The 18,523-nt window shown below is 36.4% G+C and overlaps 2 protein-coding genes and 1 non-coding gene across 3 annotated transcripts; 2 read left to right on the forward strand and 1 right to left on the reverse strand.

Moving 5' to 3' along the window:
• Window positions 1-451: 451 nt before the first annotated feature.
• LOC6557704 (endothelial differentiation-related factor 1 homolog) lies at window positions 452-2,172 on the forward strand. The gene is given in 4 exon segments (XM_043215603.1): window positions 452-544; window positions 650-773; window positions 1,098-1,258; window positions 1,324-2,172. Coding segments are annotated over 3 exon segments (588 nt in total). The 5' UTR covers window positions 452-544; the 3' UTR covers window positions 1,627-2,172.
• A 2,092-nt stretch (window positions 2,173-4,264) lies between these two features.
• On the reverse strand, window positions 4,265-17,844 carry LOC6558556 (elongation of very long chain fatty acids protein 6). The gene is made up of 4 exons (XM_001984396.3): window positions 17,612-17,844; window positions 15,536-15,791; window positions 5,389-5,526; window positions 4,265-5,286 (listed from the first exon to the last, which is right to left on the reverse strand). The coding sequence occupies exons 2-4, from the start codon at window positions 15,715-15,717 to the stop codon at window positions 4,662-4,664; spliced, it is 945 nt and encodes a 314-aa protein (XP_001984432.1). The 5' UTR covers window positions 15,718-15,791; window positions 17,612-17,844; the 3' UTR covers window positions 4,265-4,661.
• On the forward strand, window positions 7,764-7,950 carry LOC6558339. The gene has a single exon (XR_047022.2). It is a non-coding gene; the product is annotated as a U12 minor spliceosomal RNA (small nuclear RNA).
• Window positions 17,845-18,523: the final 679 nt, after the last annotated feature.

An 18,523-nucleotide genomic window follows, 5' to 3' on the forward strand; every position in this document is an offset into this window, starting at 1 on the left:
TGCGCTGCGTCTGCGTCGCGTTCGCTGCGTTTCTCACATATTTCGCATTTGAGACTTGACTTCAAGATACTGAAAGCTAGAGAGTTGTGGCTGTGAGTGCAGCTTTTTTAACTTATCTATTTCTTTGCATTTTTCCAATTACACACACACACACACACGCGCATACAAAGAGAAAAATGAACAGCCGCGCACAACCGACTCTATTAAAATTTTCAAGACGACTAGTGTGTGTGAGTGTGACTGCACACGACTCAAGCGAAAATAACTAAAGTGTCTGTTTGGGCGCAGCCAGCTTCATGCCACTCACAGTTGCGTGCAGCGAACTTCATGTGAGTGCACGCCGCAGCCAACTTCAAGTGAGCGAAGAATTGTCGCTCGCATTATTGAACTAGCTCCACACAGCAAACTAATACAATTCTTGTAGTCACACCGTTCAGATATTGATATAGATAGTTCTGGAATTCGTAGTTTTAATTACAAAATATAAAAATAGTCACATATATACTTACATTAAGTAAGCATAAGCACTAACAAAGCTACCAACGTAAGTAGATGACAGATGACAGACATGTAAATCTAACTCCCACTCGCATTGCTACACATGCCTTGCTTGTTGTTTCATACATTTTCGCCACATTACCAATGAAAGATGTCGGACTGGGATACGGTAACCATTTTAAGAAAGAAGGCCCCAAAGAATAGCCAACTGAAGACCGAATCAGCTGTTAATAATGCACGCCGTCAAGGTGTTGCCGTCGATACGCAGCAGAAATGTGAGTAAAAATCGAACATCGTAATTGTGCTGATGGAAAAGAGTGGGTTTGTATCGGGAGGTGTGGTGGTCAAAATGCAGTGTAATCAATTCCAATGTATTGCGTGGCGTTTGTTGTTGTTTTCTGCGGCTTAATCGTAGCGAGTAACTGTATGTGTATGCGTGCGTGTGTGTGTGTATTTTGCGTTTATTTCGCAACACTGCGAATTTCGAAAGCTTTCCGGCAGCCATTTTGCTCCAGCAGGCTGACCTAAAAAGGAAAACCACTGTAAATAGTGATTTTTGATTAATTTTATATTAAATTGAATATGGTAATATCTTGCAGATGGTGCTGGCACCAACAAGCAGCATGTGACCACTAAAAACACTGCCAAGCTGGATCGTGAGACTGAGGAGCTGCGCCACGACAAGATTCCCTTGGATGTGGGCAAAATAATTCAACAGGGTCGCCAGGGCAAAGGCATGAGCCAAAAGGAGCTGGCCACGGTAACAAAATCAAACACCATAAAAAAATGAATCAAACTATAAAATTGCTTTATATTTTTGTTTAGAAAATCTGCGAGAAGCAGCAAGTGGTAACTGACTATGAGGCCGGACGGGGCATACCCAACAATTTGATATTGGGCAAAATGGAGCGTGTGCTTGGCATAAAATTACGAGGCAAGGAGCGCGGCCTTCCACTGGCGCCTCCCGGTAAAAAGTGAGATGATGCTGCTGCGTCTGCTGCCAACACGCCCAGGAATGCCAGACACAACCACCACCAACACCAGCAGCAGCAGCCGCAGCACCAACAGCAGCAGCAGCAGCAACAGGAGTTTGGCTGGAGCACCGTGAGCAGCAGCAGACGCAAATAGACGCACCAACCGGGAGGCTGTGGAACCAAACAAAATCGGGTCGACTTAGCAGCTGAAACACACACTAACATAAAAAATACCAGTAACAACACAAATGAACCACAACCAATGCAAGCAGGCAACAAAAATGAAACAATGCACCAACTATGAGCGCAATTTATCAATAATCAAAAACAAAAACAATAATTCCAACTCCTTTTTGCACACAAAAATATTTATTTTGCTGATAAAAACCAAGCCAAACCATGTAATCAACACAAACTGATCTGGGACAATGTGAAACGCACCAACAAACTAAACTAAACTTAAACTAAACTATTTGATATTAAATTGAGACGTTGACGTGCTCAAATATGCAATTGAAAATGTGCTCATGGCTGGAACTAAATATTTTACTTCATTTTTCGGGCATTTTCCTATTTTGTTTTGTTATAAACCGCATTGAGTTGGTATTGTTTTTTTTATTGAAACTTGATCTAATTTATAAATATACAATTTATACATTAAAAACAACGGCATTGAATACACAAAACCCACACACGGAAACTTTCTTTCAATTATGATCCTTATACGCACCCCATCATTATCCTTACCCTCTCATGGCTCATCTAGTGGTTGTTCTCATTTATCAAATACAATTAACATTCATTCATAAAACTAATGAAAAAATTAATATTAATACATAATATATATATGTGTATGTGTACTATTTTAGAGCTTAGCCAGTCTTTTGTAATCTTATCATATATATATCCCTATATATATATGTTTACTGTAATAGGTTCTTGCAATGTGCGTTTAATTAGATACATATACACAAGAATACATTATACATATTATATATAAAAAAAAATATGCGAATGTAAGTATTTTAGCAACTTTTTCTAGTCTAGTATTACAAATTTTACGCGATATTTTTTCTATCGCATCCATTGGAGAATTAACTTCCTTGCGTATAATTTATGCAATCTAAACAATTCATTCATTAAAAAGAAAAACCAAAATCAAAATAATACACAACAGACAAAATATATCTATGTTTACATGAATGTGTAGTAAAACATTTTCCAAAAGCCAACAAGAAAAAATAAATGTTTTTTTCCCCCCCATCTATGATGTAAATGTAAATGACTTACAATTATTTATTTAATTATTTAAATCGAAGTAGGCAAGGCGAAAAAAAAACACAGTTTCCTTTTGCCAAATTTATATTTTAAGATCTACTCTTTATGTGCTTAATCTTGAATTATGAGCATAACTTCTTTTTATAAGATAAACTTACAGTGACTTAACATAAAATGTGAGTTTCACAGATACTTACAGTGAGTTAACATGTGCATGTTAAGGCTCTCAGGATATGCTGTTAACCGGAAATATAAGTAGAAACATCAATTTCTCGCATCAAAATTGATTGTTCGAAATGAAAAGACAAATTCAGCTCCTTTTCCTTTGTTACGTTTTATTTATCCGTTGGTTTTCTTAGCTTTTCATCATTTGTTTTTATTTAAATTTAGCCGACAAAAAATTCAATTTGTTCGCTTACTTTTCAATTTAGTTACATATCTGACTGCCACGAAGGATACGAATGCGCATCCATTTTTGTTTGCATCAGCTTTCTTTTTTCTCTCTCTCTTTGTCTGTTTTACACTTTCTGCGTCTCTCTCATTATTTTATTACTAAATTAACTTTTCAAGTAGGACTTCTTGCTTCATTTTGTTTGTGTTTCTTCTTGGTTGCTTATATATATAAATATATATATATATATATATATATATATATATATATCTTATATATATATATATATATATATATATATATATATATATATATATATATATTTATATATTTATATGTATATATAAATTAAACATTTTCTTTGTTTTTTTTGTTACGTTCGTTATCAAGGACTTAGGACTTGTTACCTATCTTCCCTGCTTGCTCTTGCTTTTCTGTGTATAGAAACTTTGATCTCGACTAAAGTATAAAAAAAAGGAAACTAAATGCACGCCCCTGCAAGATTACAAAATATTGGATATTGAATACAATTCTTTTTGATTTCTTCCTATTCGTTTTGGTTTTTTGACACTTTACAATAACAATTTGCGCTTTGTCTTGAACAAGTTTTGGGGAGAAAACTAACCTATGGTCGCATTTAGGTTTTTGTATTGACTTTAATTATATTTATATATATATATACTGAGACAATTCTGATCCAGTTAGATAAAAACCATAGCCAGAGTTTCAAAAAACCGAATGCTAATCGCAACACAATAGGTTACAGATATAAGTTTTTTTTTTATATATATAAATATATATTTAGTTATAGCGTAAGTATTTTGTGGATAACTGAGCGGCGGTCTAAACTCAATTTGAGAATGATTTTCTTTTATATTTGTTCTTTCTTAATTACAGTAAGTAAACAAATGAAAACTATGTTAGTGTATATATCTGAGGCTGTCAACACCCTGCTACAAACTTTGGGCTTAAACGAAACAGTAAACACACGGTTCGACGCTGATTATATATATATATATATATACATATATACATACATACATATATATATATATAGCTCCATTTTGGGGTAGCTGCATTCGAAAAACAAGCATACGAAAAGTTTGAATAATCCAATGCTAACTCTTTTTACAAAATACTTCTCGATTTGGATTTTATTATATACAATATGTATAAACATATATATAAATAATATATACATATATATAATATATATATATAAATACACAAGTATATATATATATGTATATATACATAAATATATATGTACAATATATATATATGCGCGTTTTGTGGGTATTTGTAAGCCAGCCGCCTGGTAAAACTCTACGCTTATAATTACATTTCTTTTATCAAACGCCCCTCGTGTGTGTGAGTGTGTGTGTGTGTGTAGTGTGTGTGCTCGCGCCCAGTTAAAATTAAAAAACAACTTTTACACCGGTACTGCATAAATAAATGTCCTTAGCCTTTAGGTAGAGGAGGGGCGCCCACATGCAGCAGAAGGAGGAAGCCGAGGGATCCTACTGCGCCTTGGCCTTGCGCAGATAGGCAGCCTGGGCCTCGTCTCCGACATATTTGGAATGGGACTCAGCGTTTGGCGGGCTAGAGAGCTTGGCGGTATTCTGGGCAGCCAGCGAGGCGGCCATGCGACGACTCTTGTGGCCGCCGGGCGACAGGTAAGCCTTGTAGAAGAAGCGCGCGAACAGCACAAAATAGCTGAAATACATCGCAATCGACAAATTGATGTTGCGCTGCGATATGTTGCACGACTGTGTGCCGTGCGTCTTCAGGAATCCATTTGCCCACACATTGATCGCACAACCAATGATCATCTGGGTCAGCTGCAGTGACGTGATGATCATCGAGATGAATCGTGGCGGATTGAAGCGGGCCGCTTTCAGTGCATAATAGCTGTACATCACCGAGTGCACACAGTAGTTCATCACAATGAACCAGCGCGCCGAACTGGTGTATTCGGTGTAGCTGAACCACGAGTAGATCAGCACAGTGATGTGATGATACCAGTGGAGAAAGATCAGCGGCTGTTTGCGCAACACTATGAATATCGTGTCGCCCAGTTCGGGCAATTTGCTCAGCACAAAGAGCCAGGTCCAGAAGCCGCACACTCGATCTTGTTCAATGTAACTGCAATCGCGAAGAAGAAATCAGGTTTTAATTAAACCTTGCTGGCTGTCAATGAACTGGCAAAATTTCAATGCCATAACAACAAAAACTCAACCAACTCACCTGGGTACACAGACGGAGTGGAAAAGTCCGTAGTGACGCAGCACGTGCAGCAGTTCCGGCGCCGTGCGAGCAGCACCCATTATGCTGAACATGGCCAGCAAAGTGTTCCAAATGATTAGCGGACCACGCAACTTGAAACTGAAACATTTGAAAAACACAAAAAGTTTAGATTAATTTCAAGTAGTTGCAATTATTAAACTAAAGAAAGGTTTACTGAAAAGGTGAAAAGGTGTTTTGTGCAGTGGGAATTCAAATTTGGTCTCGAGATATGTAGGAAATCGGAGCAGATGACATTTATATTCCTCAGTTATATGCTTCTGTTTTAATAGATATCTTAAACCAAAACAACAAAATGATCTATTATGATGTAGAACACCAAAATCATCATTTACTACAGCTATTAAGTAACTAAACATCACATTCTAACGAAATCACTTCCCATAGTGTATTTAAAGTTTTTCGTGTTTTCTGTTTCTTTTATTCATGCTATAAATCAGCTCAAGTACAAATTTCAGATAATGTTCTAGACGCATTTGCAGTTTCGACAACCAGATTCTCAGCTCAGTTTGTTGTTTTTAGCTGTGGCTTTGACCGATGATCAGATGCAAATTTGCATTATATATGCATTGAAAAGATCAACAAACTTTGAGGCTACTTTTCAGTTTAGTTAAGGGCGGTGCGGTCAGCTGACGTTAAATCCTAAGTGCATTAGGCACACATGCAGCAATAAATCAAACATTTACTCCGAAATTGCATTGAGAATCGATTGAGTGTTGTTTATCATTAACACTGTTGACTCTTAGCTAACATAGTTCAAAATTAATTTACTCAATTTAAGTGTTACACTTCCTTGGCACTTAATTTGTACAGAATATTCGATTAGAATATTCCAATTAGCAGGACAAGCTGAGTGTATAAATGCTAAGCTACATCATATATTTAAATAGGTAAGTTATTTTTTCGGTATTACAATTTTTATTTATAAAGCCTTTGAATTCTATTGATTTTGTATTTAAATCCCTAGATGTAATATAGATACAGCTAATTTTAGGTCAACTACGTCAAGCTACCACAAATTCCCTTGCATAATAAGCACATTATCATCATTTTTTTTTTAGAACATTTAATTTTGTTTCTTAAACCGTAAAACTTGAACAATTCAAAGCTTGACTTGCATTCGAAATGAGCGTAGAGTACTTAAAACACAATTATTTTTATGGAATAATGTGTTTTTTTTCATTCCAGAAAATGAATATGATTCAGACCCCGGGTCTCTAGGGTCTGCGTCGTACAACAGAACATTAGTGAGTCAAATTAAGACTTTTGGGAACAACACTCAACACTCAGTTGTTAATCTAAAATGAATCGTCCGTCTGACTATTAATCGGGCAGTTGCAATTAAAAGGTAGATTAAATACATACATATGACAATATATATATGTATATATTCTTTCAACAATAGCTTTGTAATTGGCCGAGGACCTTATCTCGCCACGATTAGTCATATAAAAGAAATCAGTCAATAATTTTTGTCTCGCAGATAAAGTGGGGAATTATGAAGCGTTTTTTTATTATCGGCAACCGATGACGAATGATGTCCACGGAATGTGGCGTGTTTGGAATTTGTACACCGATTTTCACATAACAATTTAGCAATGTTTAACTTGGTGTGTCGCGAATTGGCAGAGCCAATTAACGCACTTACATTTTGTGTTACTAAATTTATGCATTATTAGACAAATATTGAAAAAGATATTTCCGGAACGGATCTATTGCTTTTCACGACTGCACTTTCTGTTTTATCGATAGAGCTAACGACCACTTGAGATAATCACCATATAATTTATTCCAAAATAAAAAAAAACATCTTCGAGTAGTTGCTGCTGTTATTTTGACGATTAGTAGAACTATTAAAAATGGCTGGGCAATAACAAGTTCAGCCAATGTCTACATTAAATATATATATATATATATATATATATATATATATATATATATATATATATATAGTTATATATATCACGGCGCTAAATTGTCACAGATAAGATACAGCGCCAGACACGAGTGGACAATTAAGCTGCGTATGCTGCTTTTACTGCTTTTTTTTCCTGCTTTTTTGCTCAAGTGGAAACGTTTAATTTGGAAGCTACATGCCACATTAAATCGGACTTAATCTACATTCTGGAACAGAAAAAATATATATGCTTTTATTAAACCAAATTAAGGCAAGGCGCAGCGCGTTCCATAAAAACAAATCGTTGCGCATATCATTCGCGTTGCTGTGAAATTTGTAATGCTGTGCAACAGCCCTTGGAATTCGCAAGTGGTTCAGGCAGCGCACACATGGCATGCAGCGAGTCAGCGCTGTGGTATTTGTGCCAAAACACAATGAGTAAGGAAAACCAATAGGCCTTGCTAATCGCTTGGCAGCTTGGCTTCTCGGCATAGGGACATCATTGTTCCCTTGAAGCTCAATTTTTGCTAGGGCACAGGTCGTCCCCGTTGCGATGAACAGGCGGCGGATCCGGCACCTACTTTGTGTCCGGTCTGCTGCCTGTCTCATTTTGGGTGTAGCGATCTGCCCGTTAATTGATGGATTGCATAATGCGGAGGGAAAAGATGACATTACTTTCTTTTCAAGAGCCTAAAATTTCACAATGTCAGTTTTCGCTTTAGAGCAGCAAAAAAAAAGTAAATAAATATGCGAAAATTGCATAAGCAATAACAGCACTCGAATTGCGAGAGACAAAGAAAGAGGGAGAGAGTTAAAGCTCTCTCTCTCTCTCTCCTTGAGCAGAGAGTTGGCAAATGTAAACCTGATTTGGCAATGCTGGATTTTTTTGAAAGAGATTATGCAAGTTCAGCTGATGGTAAACAATTGGAGAGGAGAAGCGAAGCAGAGAAGAGTAGAGAAAGAAAGAGAGCGAGAAGCAACAATATATAAATGAAATCAAATGCTTGGGCCCAGAGACTTGATTACTGTTTGCTATCTGTCTTTGCTTTTTGGGCTTGATTTATGCAGCCCCAAAACACAGTTATAAATATTTATACATCTGTGTTTGTATTTGTATTTGTTTTGTATTTGCCTGTATTTTGTTTGCAGCAGTTAGTTTGTTTTGTTTGCCTTTGGGTCACAAAAATTCGCAACATTATCTCAAAGCTGATTCGTTTCATTTTTCGCATTTAATTTGACCAACATTTTGCTGTTGTTGTTGTTATTATTATTTTTGATTGCAACAACATTTTTGTGGTTTCCCAGTTTTATTTACTGTCGTCGTTATTCATAAATGTTATGCCCGTTTTTTTATTTTTACCAAAATTGCATATGCGACCTATTGACCAGCTTTTTGTCTTTTGAGTTGCGAAATGGTTTGTCATAATTAAAATTAAATGGCAGCTTCATTATATCTTAAGTGGTTCAAACTTAACTATTCAGCAAACAGGTAAACCTTTAATTAGATGTCAATTAAAATAGTGTCTAGCAAAGCAGCAGATTGTGAGCCAGACAAACCTTATCTTCTACTTAACTATCAACAAGTTCTTATATGTAACTAGAACTAAACTAAGAAAAAGTGTTACTTTGTTGAATATGTTATGCTCTCTCTCTCTTTGATACAAAGAGAGTTTAGATTTGAATAATTAGTCCAATTGTGTCGAAATTTAAAGGTCAGCAGCAAAGCGCTAAATTGGCGAAAAACGTTAATGCGAGCAGGTGTTTGGTTGGAAGAAGCAGTGACAAATGGTAAACATACTGAAAATGATGTCAACAAAAGTAAAAGTGTAAATGTTGCATGACATGCGATCGTTGCAGATGCTGCAAATAAACACAGACAGACAGACAGAGCGAGAGCGAGCGAGAGAGAGAGAGAGAGAGACTGAGACTGAGCACAGTTTTTGCTGCAGATGCTGGTAAACAGAATTGAATTCCTGCTTTGATTGTCAATATTTGACTGACACACTTAAGCCACATATGAGTGATTCATCTCTCTCAATCTATCCCCATCTCCTTCTCTCTGAAATCTGTTGGAATTGTCAATGGTAACGGTTGTTTTTTTGTGTTAACAGCCCATGAAAAAAAAATAAAAATAAAATTCAAAGTCAAGTGAAGTAAAGTTTCACTTTTCAAAACATTTTGACGCCTATAAAATTAGTGTCTACATTTTGCTTTTTTTTCTTATTTTATTGCTGCACACATTAAAAAACGAATCTTGAACCGTTATTATTGCTGCTGCTGTCATGTCTTGTAATTGCTGCCGAGTGTTTAATGGTAATTATTTAGCTGACACGCCCACTCAACACGTCATTTCAATTATATGTATTTATCATACACATATATATATATAATTTGTACACTTAGATGAGCTTGGCTAAGCATTAAATTTTTACCTTATGTATATAGTATATACAGCAATCATTTGCAACAATTTTCAAACAATTTCAGGTCATCATTTCGCTGGGTTGCGTGCGTCGCAAACATAAAGAGACATTTTTCATTGTTGGGTCGAGGACTCAGTTTTAAGGTGGGTGGCGTGTTTTTTTCCTCCTCATTTTGTACGTTGCAGTCATTTTTAACCTACTCCTTTGACATTTTCGAACAAAGCCGTCAAGCAGCTGCTACATAAATAAAACAACTTTTGAACCGTGTTTTGTTTTTATTTTTTTCCCCCCTTACTCACAATCACTTAGCGCAGGTTGAGGGCACAAAAGGAACGGGTTCCTAAAATGCTAATAGCCTGACTTTTACATATGAATCGGCGACTCGTATGGCCTGAATTTTTACCAAGGTCAATGAATTTTTGCAAGCTTCAGTTTTTTCCAATGCTTATGGATCGAACTTAATTATTAAATATTGTCTAATATGAATTTAAAGCAGAATCAACGAAGTGTTAAAGGAATTTTACTGAAGAATTTACAAAATTAACTGGCTGCTACTAAAGTGAAAGGTTCTGCTTTCTACTTAAGGTTCGACGGTGTTACCAGCACAAAATGTTTTACAATAACAGCCAACTAGTCGGTTAATTGAGAGTGTCAAGAGTATATCAGTTTCTCTTAAGTAAATAGCCCACGCTTTGATGAGAAATGACTACTGGTAATTAAGCTCTTTGTTAGCCGAACAGAATTTACATAGTTCATGTTTACTGGTTCCACGCGGCTTTAAAGTTGCCATCACTCATATATACGAGTATATATATATACATATATATCTATATATATGCCAAGTTTTACTGGCCCCATATATGTAGAACTTACATATATGCATATCTTTGCCTGTGCACGTGTGTGTGTATTTTTGTGTATGACGCCTGTTCGCCTACACACTGAATGAGAAAGCTTTGTATGTAATATGCTTCTATATTCTGGAGACCCACCTCCTCACAACACCCCGCACTCTGAGAGAGAGAGAGAGAGAAGCACGCGCAACACGCGCCGAGGCCAAAGCACACACAACTACAAAATATTTGCACACATCTCTCATGAGTGTGTGCGTGCGTGTGTGTGAGTGTGCGTGCGTGTGTGTGAGTGTGCGTGCGTGTGTGTGCTTGGGGATTTTTATTTTGTAATGGCAATTACAATGTGTGCAAAACTATTTTCCTTATGACTGCTCGCTACTGATGCGTCTCACACAATGCTAACTAGCATTTTATGTTGGCCAGTGTAAAAATGTCATGTAATTGAATGTCCTGCGGAGCGGCTCCTCCCTACCCTCTCTCCTATCTCCGCTGTTTGCCTACCTATTCTGCTGCCAGGGAGGACACACCCACTTCTGGCATGTTGTTGTGTCCACAATTGTGCTTTATTGAGTGCATTTGTTGGTTGAACATGCACAGACATGTGTGTGTTGCACACCACACACTGTTGCAACATTTGTTATTACGTATTTAACGTATGACTTGGCTAGAAAATGACAATTTTGTTTTGAATATTTCAATAAAAGATTTTATAAACCATTAATGATTAATACGAAATAAATTGCAGACCAATTATAAAGAATAATAAAGGACAAAGTAAGCTTTAAATGTGCTTAAAATTCGTGAATACTTTCTAGTATTTATTTTAAATAAAGTTAATTTTGTAAACTCTTCAGTAAAATTCTTTTAACATTTCGTTGATTCTGCTTTAAATTCAAATTAGACAATATTTAATAATTAAGTTTACTTCTCGAGAGACTACTGTAGATTTGGGTTTTGTTTGTGCTGTTTGCTTATTTGCTTTTGAACTTTTGATCGAATTACTATAAAGTTTGCGGCCGTCATAATGAATCATAGTTAATGATATCATTCACAATTACGACAGCTTGCCGGTGTTTCATTTTTTCTGTTCTATTTTCTATCTTTTTTTTTGTGTTGGTCTGCCTCAGTTATATGTATATATATGGACAGTTGTATATATAAACGACGAGTATTATGTTCAATTCTGCCGACCGATAAGAGTGCGTTCCACATGTTGACGACAACTAGTGGGGCACAAGAGAGCACATGGCCTGGCTGATAACGAGCATGCGAAGATCGTTCATATTATACTTGGCGTGCTTATAGAAATCACGCCCAACATGGAAAAAGACACACACACAGCACACAGCATAGGCACACAGCATAGGCACCGACTCAAGGGCATTGGGGTGGCGAAAAGTTTGCAATTTAGCAAAACCTAAAGGTTCAACTGAAATGTGCGAATCACAAATCACTATTAACCTTAAGATGATCTCAGACTTGGTCTTGAAAACGCATGCGTTGATCAAATATACTCTGGCACCGTAGCATGAAGGGTGTATTGGTTTTGTGCAACTTTTTATTGAAACTTGGAATCAGAGTCAGATAAGGTGTTGAAATCGATAAGCATAAATCGATAAAACAATATATCTACACAAATTTTAAGATTAGTGATTCAATTTTAAGTATAGATTACTGATAACATATGTTGCCTAACGATAAATACCAGATTTTCCCCAATTTCGGGTCTAAAGTTATATTTTGAGAGATATTCGATTTTTTAGAGCAGGCGTTACTACATGTTTGAGTGAGATTCTAAGAATTCCCGCCGAAAATTGGTAAAAATCATTCGCAGCTTTTTTCCCACAAAAGTCCATATTTCGTAACAGCAACCACATTTTATAGATGCATTCATTAATTTTTACCACACCCACCCTTCGTCAACTGGTAACAGCGGAATCGGTTACAGTCCACTGGAATGTTCTAGCTTGTTTTATTTTAGTAGTGGGCCTTTTCTGACGCAAATCAGTGTCGCCTGGACTCTGTCCCATAGTTTTCCAGTTAACTCCGTTTCCTCTGTACATCTTTAGCTCTCCCTTAAAGTCACACCTTTCTGTAAGTGCAAGTCTAATGTAGACAGACTTGTGTTGCATGTGTGTAAATATTGAGACGGCATTTAATGTGTAAACAAACAACAACAAAAACAGTTTAATATTACTATTTGCTTTTGGGTTTTGTTTTTATTTTTCTTTGTTGGAAAAGCCGAGGGCCAAGCCCCTGCTTATACTAAAGTGATAGACAATCTTTGGATTGGCTTTGTCAATCCCAGGAGGGTAGATTGTCATCAGTCACAGTCTCAGTTATACGTGTGGGCCCCGATTCGGCTACTCGCATGAATATGGCGATTATATAATACATTTGATTACTTTGTCAACATTTGTGAATCGATGAATGAGAATGAGCAGCGAGTTCAAAAACAAAATCGTTATTTTCGTCGTCGTCGACGTTGTCGCCTTGGCAAGTGTTATAGAGAATCATTGACAACGATTGCGATAAGAAACTCAAGTTTAATGAACAATATTAAAATTGCAGTTGGGTTGTGACACCGACATGCAGAACAATTTTAAATAGATTACATTTCCATAGGTATTCAAACGGAGATAGAAAGAAATTATCTATACAAATAAATAATAGCTGTGAGTGCTGTGGCTCTGAACAGACTGATAATCAAATTTATTCCAATCAATGGAAAACACACATTTATTGCACAAACTATTATTAAAAAGTCTATAAAGTATTTAACATATTTAACAGCTGATTACAGGCAATCTCATAGTCGATCTCTCTCGGCTAGAGCACGCTGTGCTTCTTAAATCACAGCAAACAAAATGAATTGATATATATGTAACTAGTTTTAGAAAGGAAACTGTATGGAAAACTCATAAAAATATCTTAGAAGTGCCAGTAAAACTGGAAGACATTGAAAACTATTCTTATCGAATATTTGAATCTCTTTTTTAGTATATTCTTCTTCACATGAATTCAATATGCTGTCAAGCTTTTCTGCAGCTATTTGGAGTCATGAGGCCTCTCATCGGGGAACTGTTCCCTTAACGTATTTCTTCATTATGTTTTAAGTTAAGTCTTAAAGATCTCGAAGTAGACTACGATAGTATTCAATAGACTTTTAGACTAAATTGTATTTGAAATATTTTTAACAATACTATATTTTGTGATATAAATCAATTGCAATATATTTTCAGCCTACATCTGCAGTCATAAAGATATAGCGTGAGCCGACTATATAGATATATTTTTGGATATATGTCACATGTCACGTGCCAAATGTAGATTGCTAAAATACAGCGCTATTTCACAAGTAGGTAGGTTGAATAACAACATAATCAACGTCACATGCGCAATCACAACAAATTTGGCACAATTTGGCATGCAATTTTTGTTTTTGGATTGTTTGTCATCAAAAAAACAAAAAAAAAAAGAAGAGTGCAATGATTGCCCTTGGTTGCATCCGTGACTCGGACGGACTCTGGTCTAGTAAAATTACAGGTTGAGTGTGATTGTGGCTGATTGGCCATAATTTTCCAGCATTAAGGGACGGGGCAGATGGAAATTGTAATGAGCGAGGGAGTAACGGCACCTGGCGATTAACTACCAACACTTTCACGAGCTAATAGCCTCCACAAACTAATTAAAACAATGTATATATATTGTGTGCAACAACAGCTGCATGGGATTCCATTGAAAATATATATTAATACGTGTTGGTTTTTGTAATTGCATGGAAATTTTGTTGATGTTTTGTTTATTTGATATTTCTGCAAATCTGAGTGGATGGATATATAATTCCAGCAAAACTTGTTTATTAATTGAACCTAAACAATCAGAAAGCTTCTGCATTGTTACTGCTCTTATATATATTGCTTGCTCAGAAGCGAAGGCGTTCAGATTACACGCCTCAATAAGAGAGAAAATATTGTATTATTATGGCAGAAAGAAAACAAGCTTTTATTATAAAAAAAAACTTAATTTCCTATTAGAAACTTGCTGGCAGATTAATTGTCATCAATAATGAAATTAATCCGCACGAAGTTTTGCCTACAAAACAGAGAGACTGCTGTAAATATGGAAATATTCTCAACAAGACTCGAACTCTAGACCTCTGACTCAGTATAATTGTCAAGAATGCCTCTGATTGACACTGATACTGACATACGAACATACAATCATTTATTCAGTTAGTTACAAGCGACTAGGTATTAAATGTTGATAAAAAAGTTTAGAAAACTAAGTTTTAGTTGGTTTAACTTCCTGTTTGAGCTCAGACAGCGTAAAAACCTGTTGAAAGAACTAACTATGTAATCATATCAACTTTTAAAAGTTCTGCTCTAGTTAAATGTTAGCTAAATCGATTTTTAAACATATTGATTTGTGCTATTATTATTTTTTGTTGTAGCTATTGTCAAACATGGCATGTATTAAATTATTAACAAGCAATTATTTGAATTGGATTTTTACATTATTCACAATAGGTGGACACGCCCCCTGCTAAGAAAATATGGCTCCAATCTGCACACGCGCCAAAATGTTTGGCAAGAGCAAAACATGAAAGAAGCATTCAGGCGAGGCACAGGGAGACGAGAGAGAAGGTAGGGTCAAGGTCTGCAGAGTAGTCTCGACTGTTATGCTCTCGAGCAGACAGACAAATAGACAGACATTTGGCCAATGTCAGTTGCAGTTGAAAATCAAGCAAAAATAAAAGCGTATTTTTTATATGGAATATGAAAAGTGTGCAAGCGAATTATGCAATGCAGGCAAATTTCAAGTTGATTAAAGTAAACAAATGATTCTATATACATAAATATATATTAAATGATATATATAGATATATATATATATTTGTATTTATCTGAACTTACCTCGCTCGATTTTGCATAAAGTGCTGACCACCAAATATGACCGCCATATAAATGCCGCAATAGTAGAACACCCAGGTCCAATTCGCCAGCATCCATTTGCGTGTGCGCTGATGTATGAAATCATTCTCGAAATCAAAGATATACGAATAGTTGGGCGTCACGCTAATGTCCATGTTGATCATTGTGCAGCTGTCTCCACTTCTGTTTCGCTCAGTGTGCGTGTGCGTTGGGGTCTGAGTGAAGATTTATGGAGTTTCTATACAAATGGATAAAATGTCAAGTATTTCATTAGTATTTGCTTTGAGTGTAGAGCCAATTTTAATTCTTATCGTCTACGAAAGTGGAACTTGTAGAAATTCGATTGATATTAATCGCAGTTTATTCATTTTAAATGATTTTAAAATGCATTAAGTTTGTTTTCGTGAATTTACTATTTTGATTAACTGTAAACTTATAAGTCTCTCTTTAGCCAGAACGCGCCTCTTCTTAGATTTCGAGAGAAGAGTGTGACCTTCCCAATTGCATAGCTGCCCACAGATGCACCCACATTGACTTTGCATAAACCCAGAAGAAGCAGAGAGAGAGAGAGCGAGAGCGAGAGAGTGACAGAGTTGCAATTGAGAGAGAGCAAGCTTATGTTAGCTCTTAACAGCCACCCACCAATACAGGCGCACAAGAATGCATCTCATTCATGAATGGCGGCGTTTTCTTCCGCTTTTCACACCTTTGCCTATTTCACAGCTTCATGCATACAAGTGACAAAGTGGAGGAGTATATTTATATTTATATGCATTTGCTGCACTTATTTGAATGCCTAATTGCATGCCAGACACGCGACACACACACACACACACGTGTAGTATTTGCTTTGAATCTAGAGCCACTTGTAGAAGTTCGATTTGATATTCTTTGAAATATTAATTTTAAATGATTTAAAAATGCATTAAGTTCGGTTTCGTCATTTTTAAACACTATATTTTTGTCGTATTTACTATTTTGATTAACTGTAAACTTATCAGTCTCTCTTCAGATAGAAAGCGCGCCTTTTCTTATATTTCGAGAGAGAGCGATGGAGCGAGTGTGACCTTCCCAATTGCATAGCCGCCCACAGACGCAGCCACATTGATTTTGCATAAGCCCATCATAGAAGAAGCAGAGAGAGAGACCGAGAGAGTGACAGAGCTGCAATTGAGAGAGAGCAAGCTTATGTTAGCTCTTAACAGCCACCCACCAATACACGCGCACAAAAATGCAACTCATTCATGAATGGCGGCGTTTTCTTCCGCTTTTCATACTTTTGCCTATTTCACAGCTTCATGCATACAAGTAACAAACTGGATGAGTAGAAGGAGAAAGAAAGAGGAAGAGTTAAGGCGCGCGCCAATCAGACGGCTGGCGGCTACTTTATGTCATCCATTCAGTCCCACAGAAATATAACAAGTGTAGCAAAGCGGAATGCGAAAAATAAAAACCATTACAAGAAACAAAAAAGCACCGGCGGGTGGTCGTTGGCAATATAGAAAATACATATGTGCATATATATTTATATTTATATGCATCTGCTGTACTTATTTGAATGTCTAATTGCATGCCAGACACGCGACACTCACACACGCACGCACACACATGCTGACACGAGCGCACACGCACAATCAAATAATTTGATTTCATTTCAAGCTCGGCTTTTGAGTATAATATCCGGTTTTTTTTTTATTTTTGCTTTTAAAAATTTCTAGAGAAATTGTTCGCTGCTGCTGCTGAAAAGTTTTCATATACATACATATAAATATATACATGACGATGTTTGCATGTATTTGTTTTATGTTGTCGACTGCGCTACCCTGGCAAAAAAAAGGTAGAAACAAAAAAAACACGCGTTTTGCCTCTCACACATTCATCTTCTCGCCCATCTCTCATCTCCCTCATCTATGCCTGTCTCCCTCCACTCCTTTTATGCTGAGCGCGCCGACGTAATCGATAAAGTACATGAAATACGATAAAACTACATGTGGCAAAAAATACAAAAAAAAACTGGCAAATTTCCTGGTCGCCGTCAGACAGTTGATGAGAACTCACCGAGACACGACACACTCTAATTTATTCAGCAAATAGCGCACAACGGTTATTGTTTAATGCATTTACTTATTGTTGCTGAGTTTTTAACGCACGCGCTACGTTTTTCTTTTTTTGTGTTTCGTTTGATTTATCCGCAAATGGGAACTCTCTCTTTGAGCAGCCGGCGAACCACTGAGCGACACAGACTCGCTGCCCGTGTATTTTGGCTTTTTATTTAAACAAATTATGCGAACGAGTATCAATGCAACGATGAGCAGCTGCCGACTCGTTTGGTGGTTATTTTGCTTCTGTTAACCTTAACATTTTGTTTTTATTTTAGCATTTCTTTGGTTTTGCAAATGTTAATGGTAAACGATAGTTGTTATCGATGTTCGTCCGATAACACAACTGACAGAGTGTGACCAGCCTGAGTGTGATCTGCTGATGCAGCCCTGCATTAAACAACAAGTCGTTAGTTTGAAAAATAACTATATGTGTTGCAAAACACAAATACAGTGTCGCGTGCCAGTCGTTACAATTTCAAGCTTAGTAAAATATAATTATGTCGAGTTTTAATTTAAATATAATTTATTACAGAAATTACAAACAGTACATATAGCAAGCACAATGCAATAATTTGTTGTATAAACCTAGCTACTTAATTGATTAATATTACACCACATTGAATATGCTTATATAAATATATATATATATATATGTATATCAAATACGCCTATATATTCCACTACTAGCTAAGGGGTCTTATACTAAAATAAACACTGTCAGCTGCTCAAACATTTTACATTCACCAGGCACCTACCGCAATGCCCCCCAAAAATCCGTCAGCATTAACAGTTTAAATCAAAGCACTCTGATTCCAAATTCGCATTTGTGGCAACAATTGCAGCTGCCACAGAAATTTGCACAATCAAA

Source organism: Drosophila grimshawi, unplaced genomic scaffold (genome assembly GCF_018153295.1).
Source record: "Drosophila grimshawi isolate 15287-2541.00 unplaced genomic scaffold, ASM1815329v1 contig_44, whole genome shotgun sequence".
Classification (NCBI taxonomy): domain Eukaryota; kingdom Metazoa; phylum Arthropoda; class Insecta; order Diptera; family Drosophilidae; genus Drosophila; species Drosophila grimshawi.

Coding starts and splice junctions, on each gene's coding strand:
- LOC6558556 (XM_001984396.3), bottom strand. CDS start 15,717: ATGATCAACATGGACATTAGCGTGACGCCCAACTATTCGTATATCTTT. Junction 5,527..15,535: donor TTTATGCAAAATCGAGCGAG/GTAAGTTCAGAT, acceptor CAAATGTTTCAG/TTTCAAGTTGCGTGGTCCGC. Junction 5,287..5,388: donor CACTCCGTCTGTGTACCCAG/GTGAGTTGGTTG, acceptor TCGCGATTGCAG/TTACATTGAACAAGATCGAG.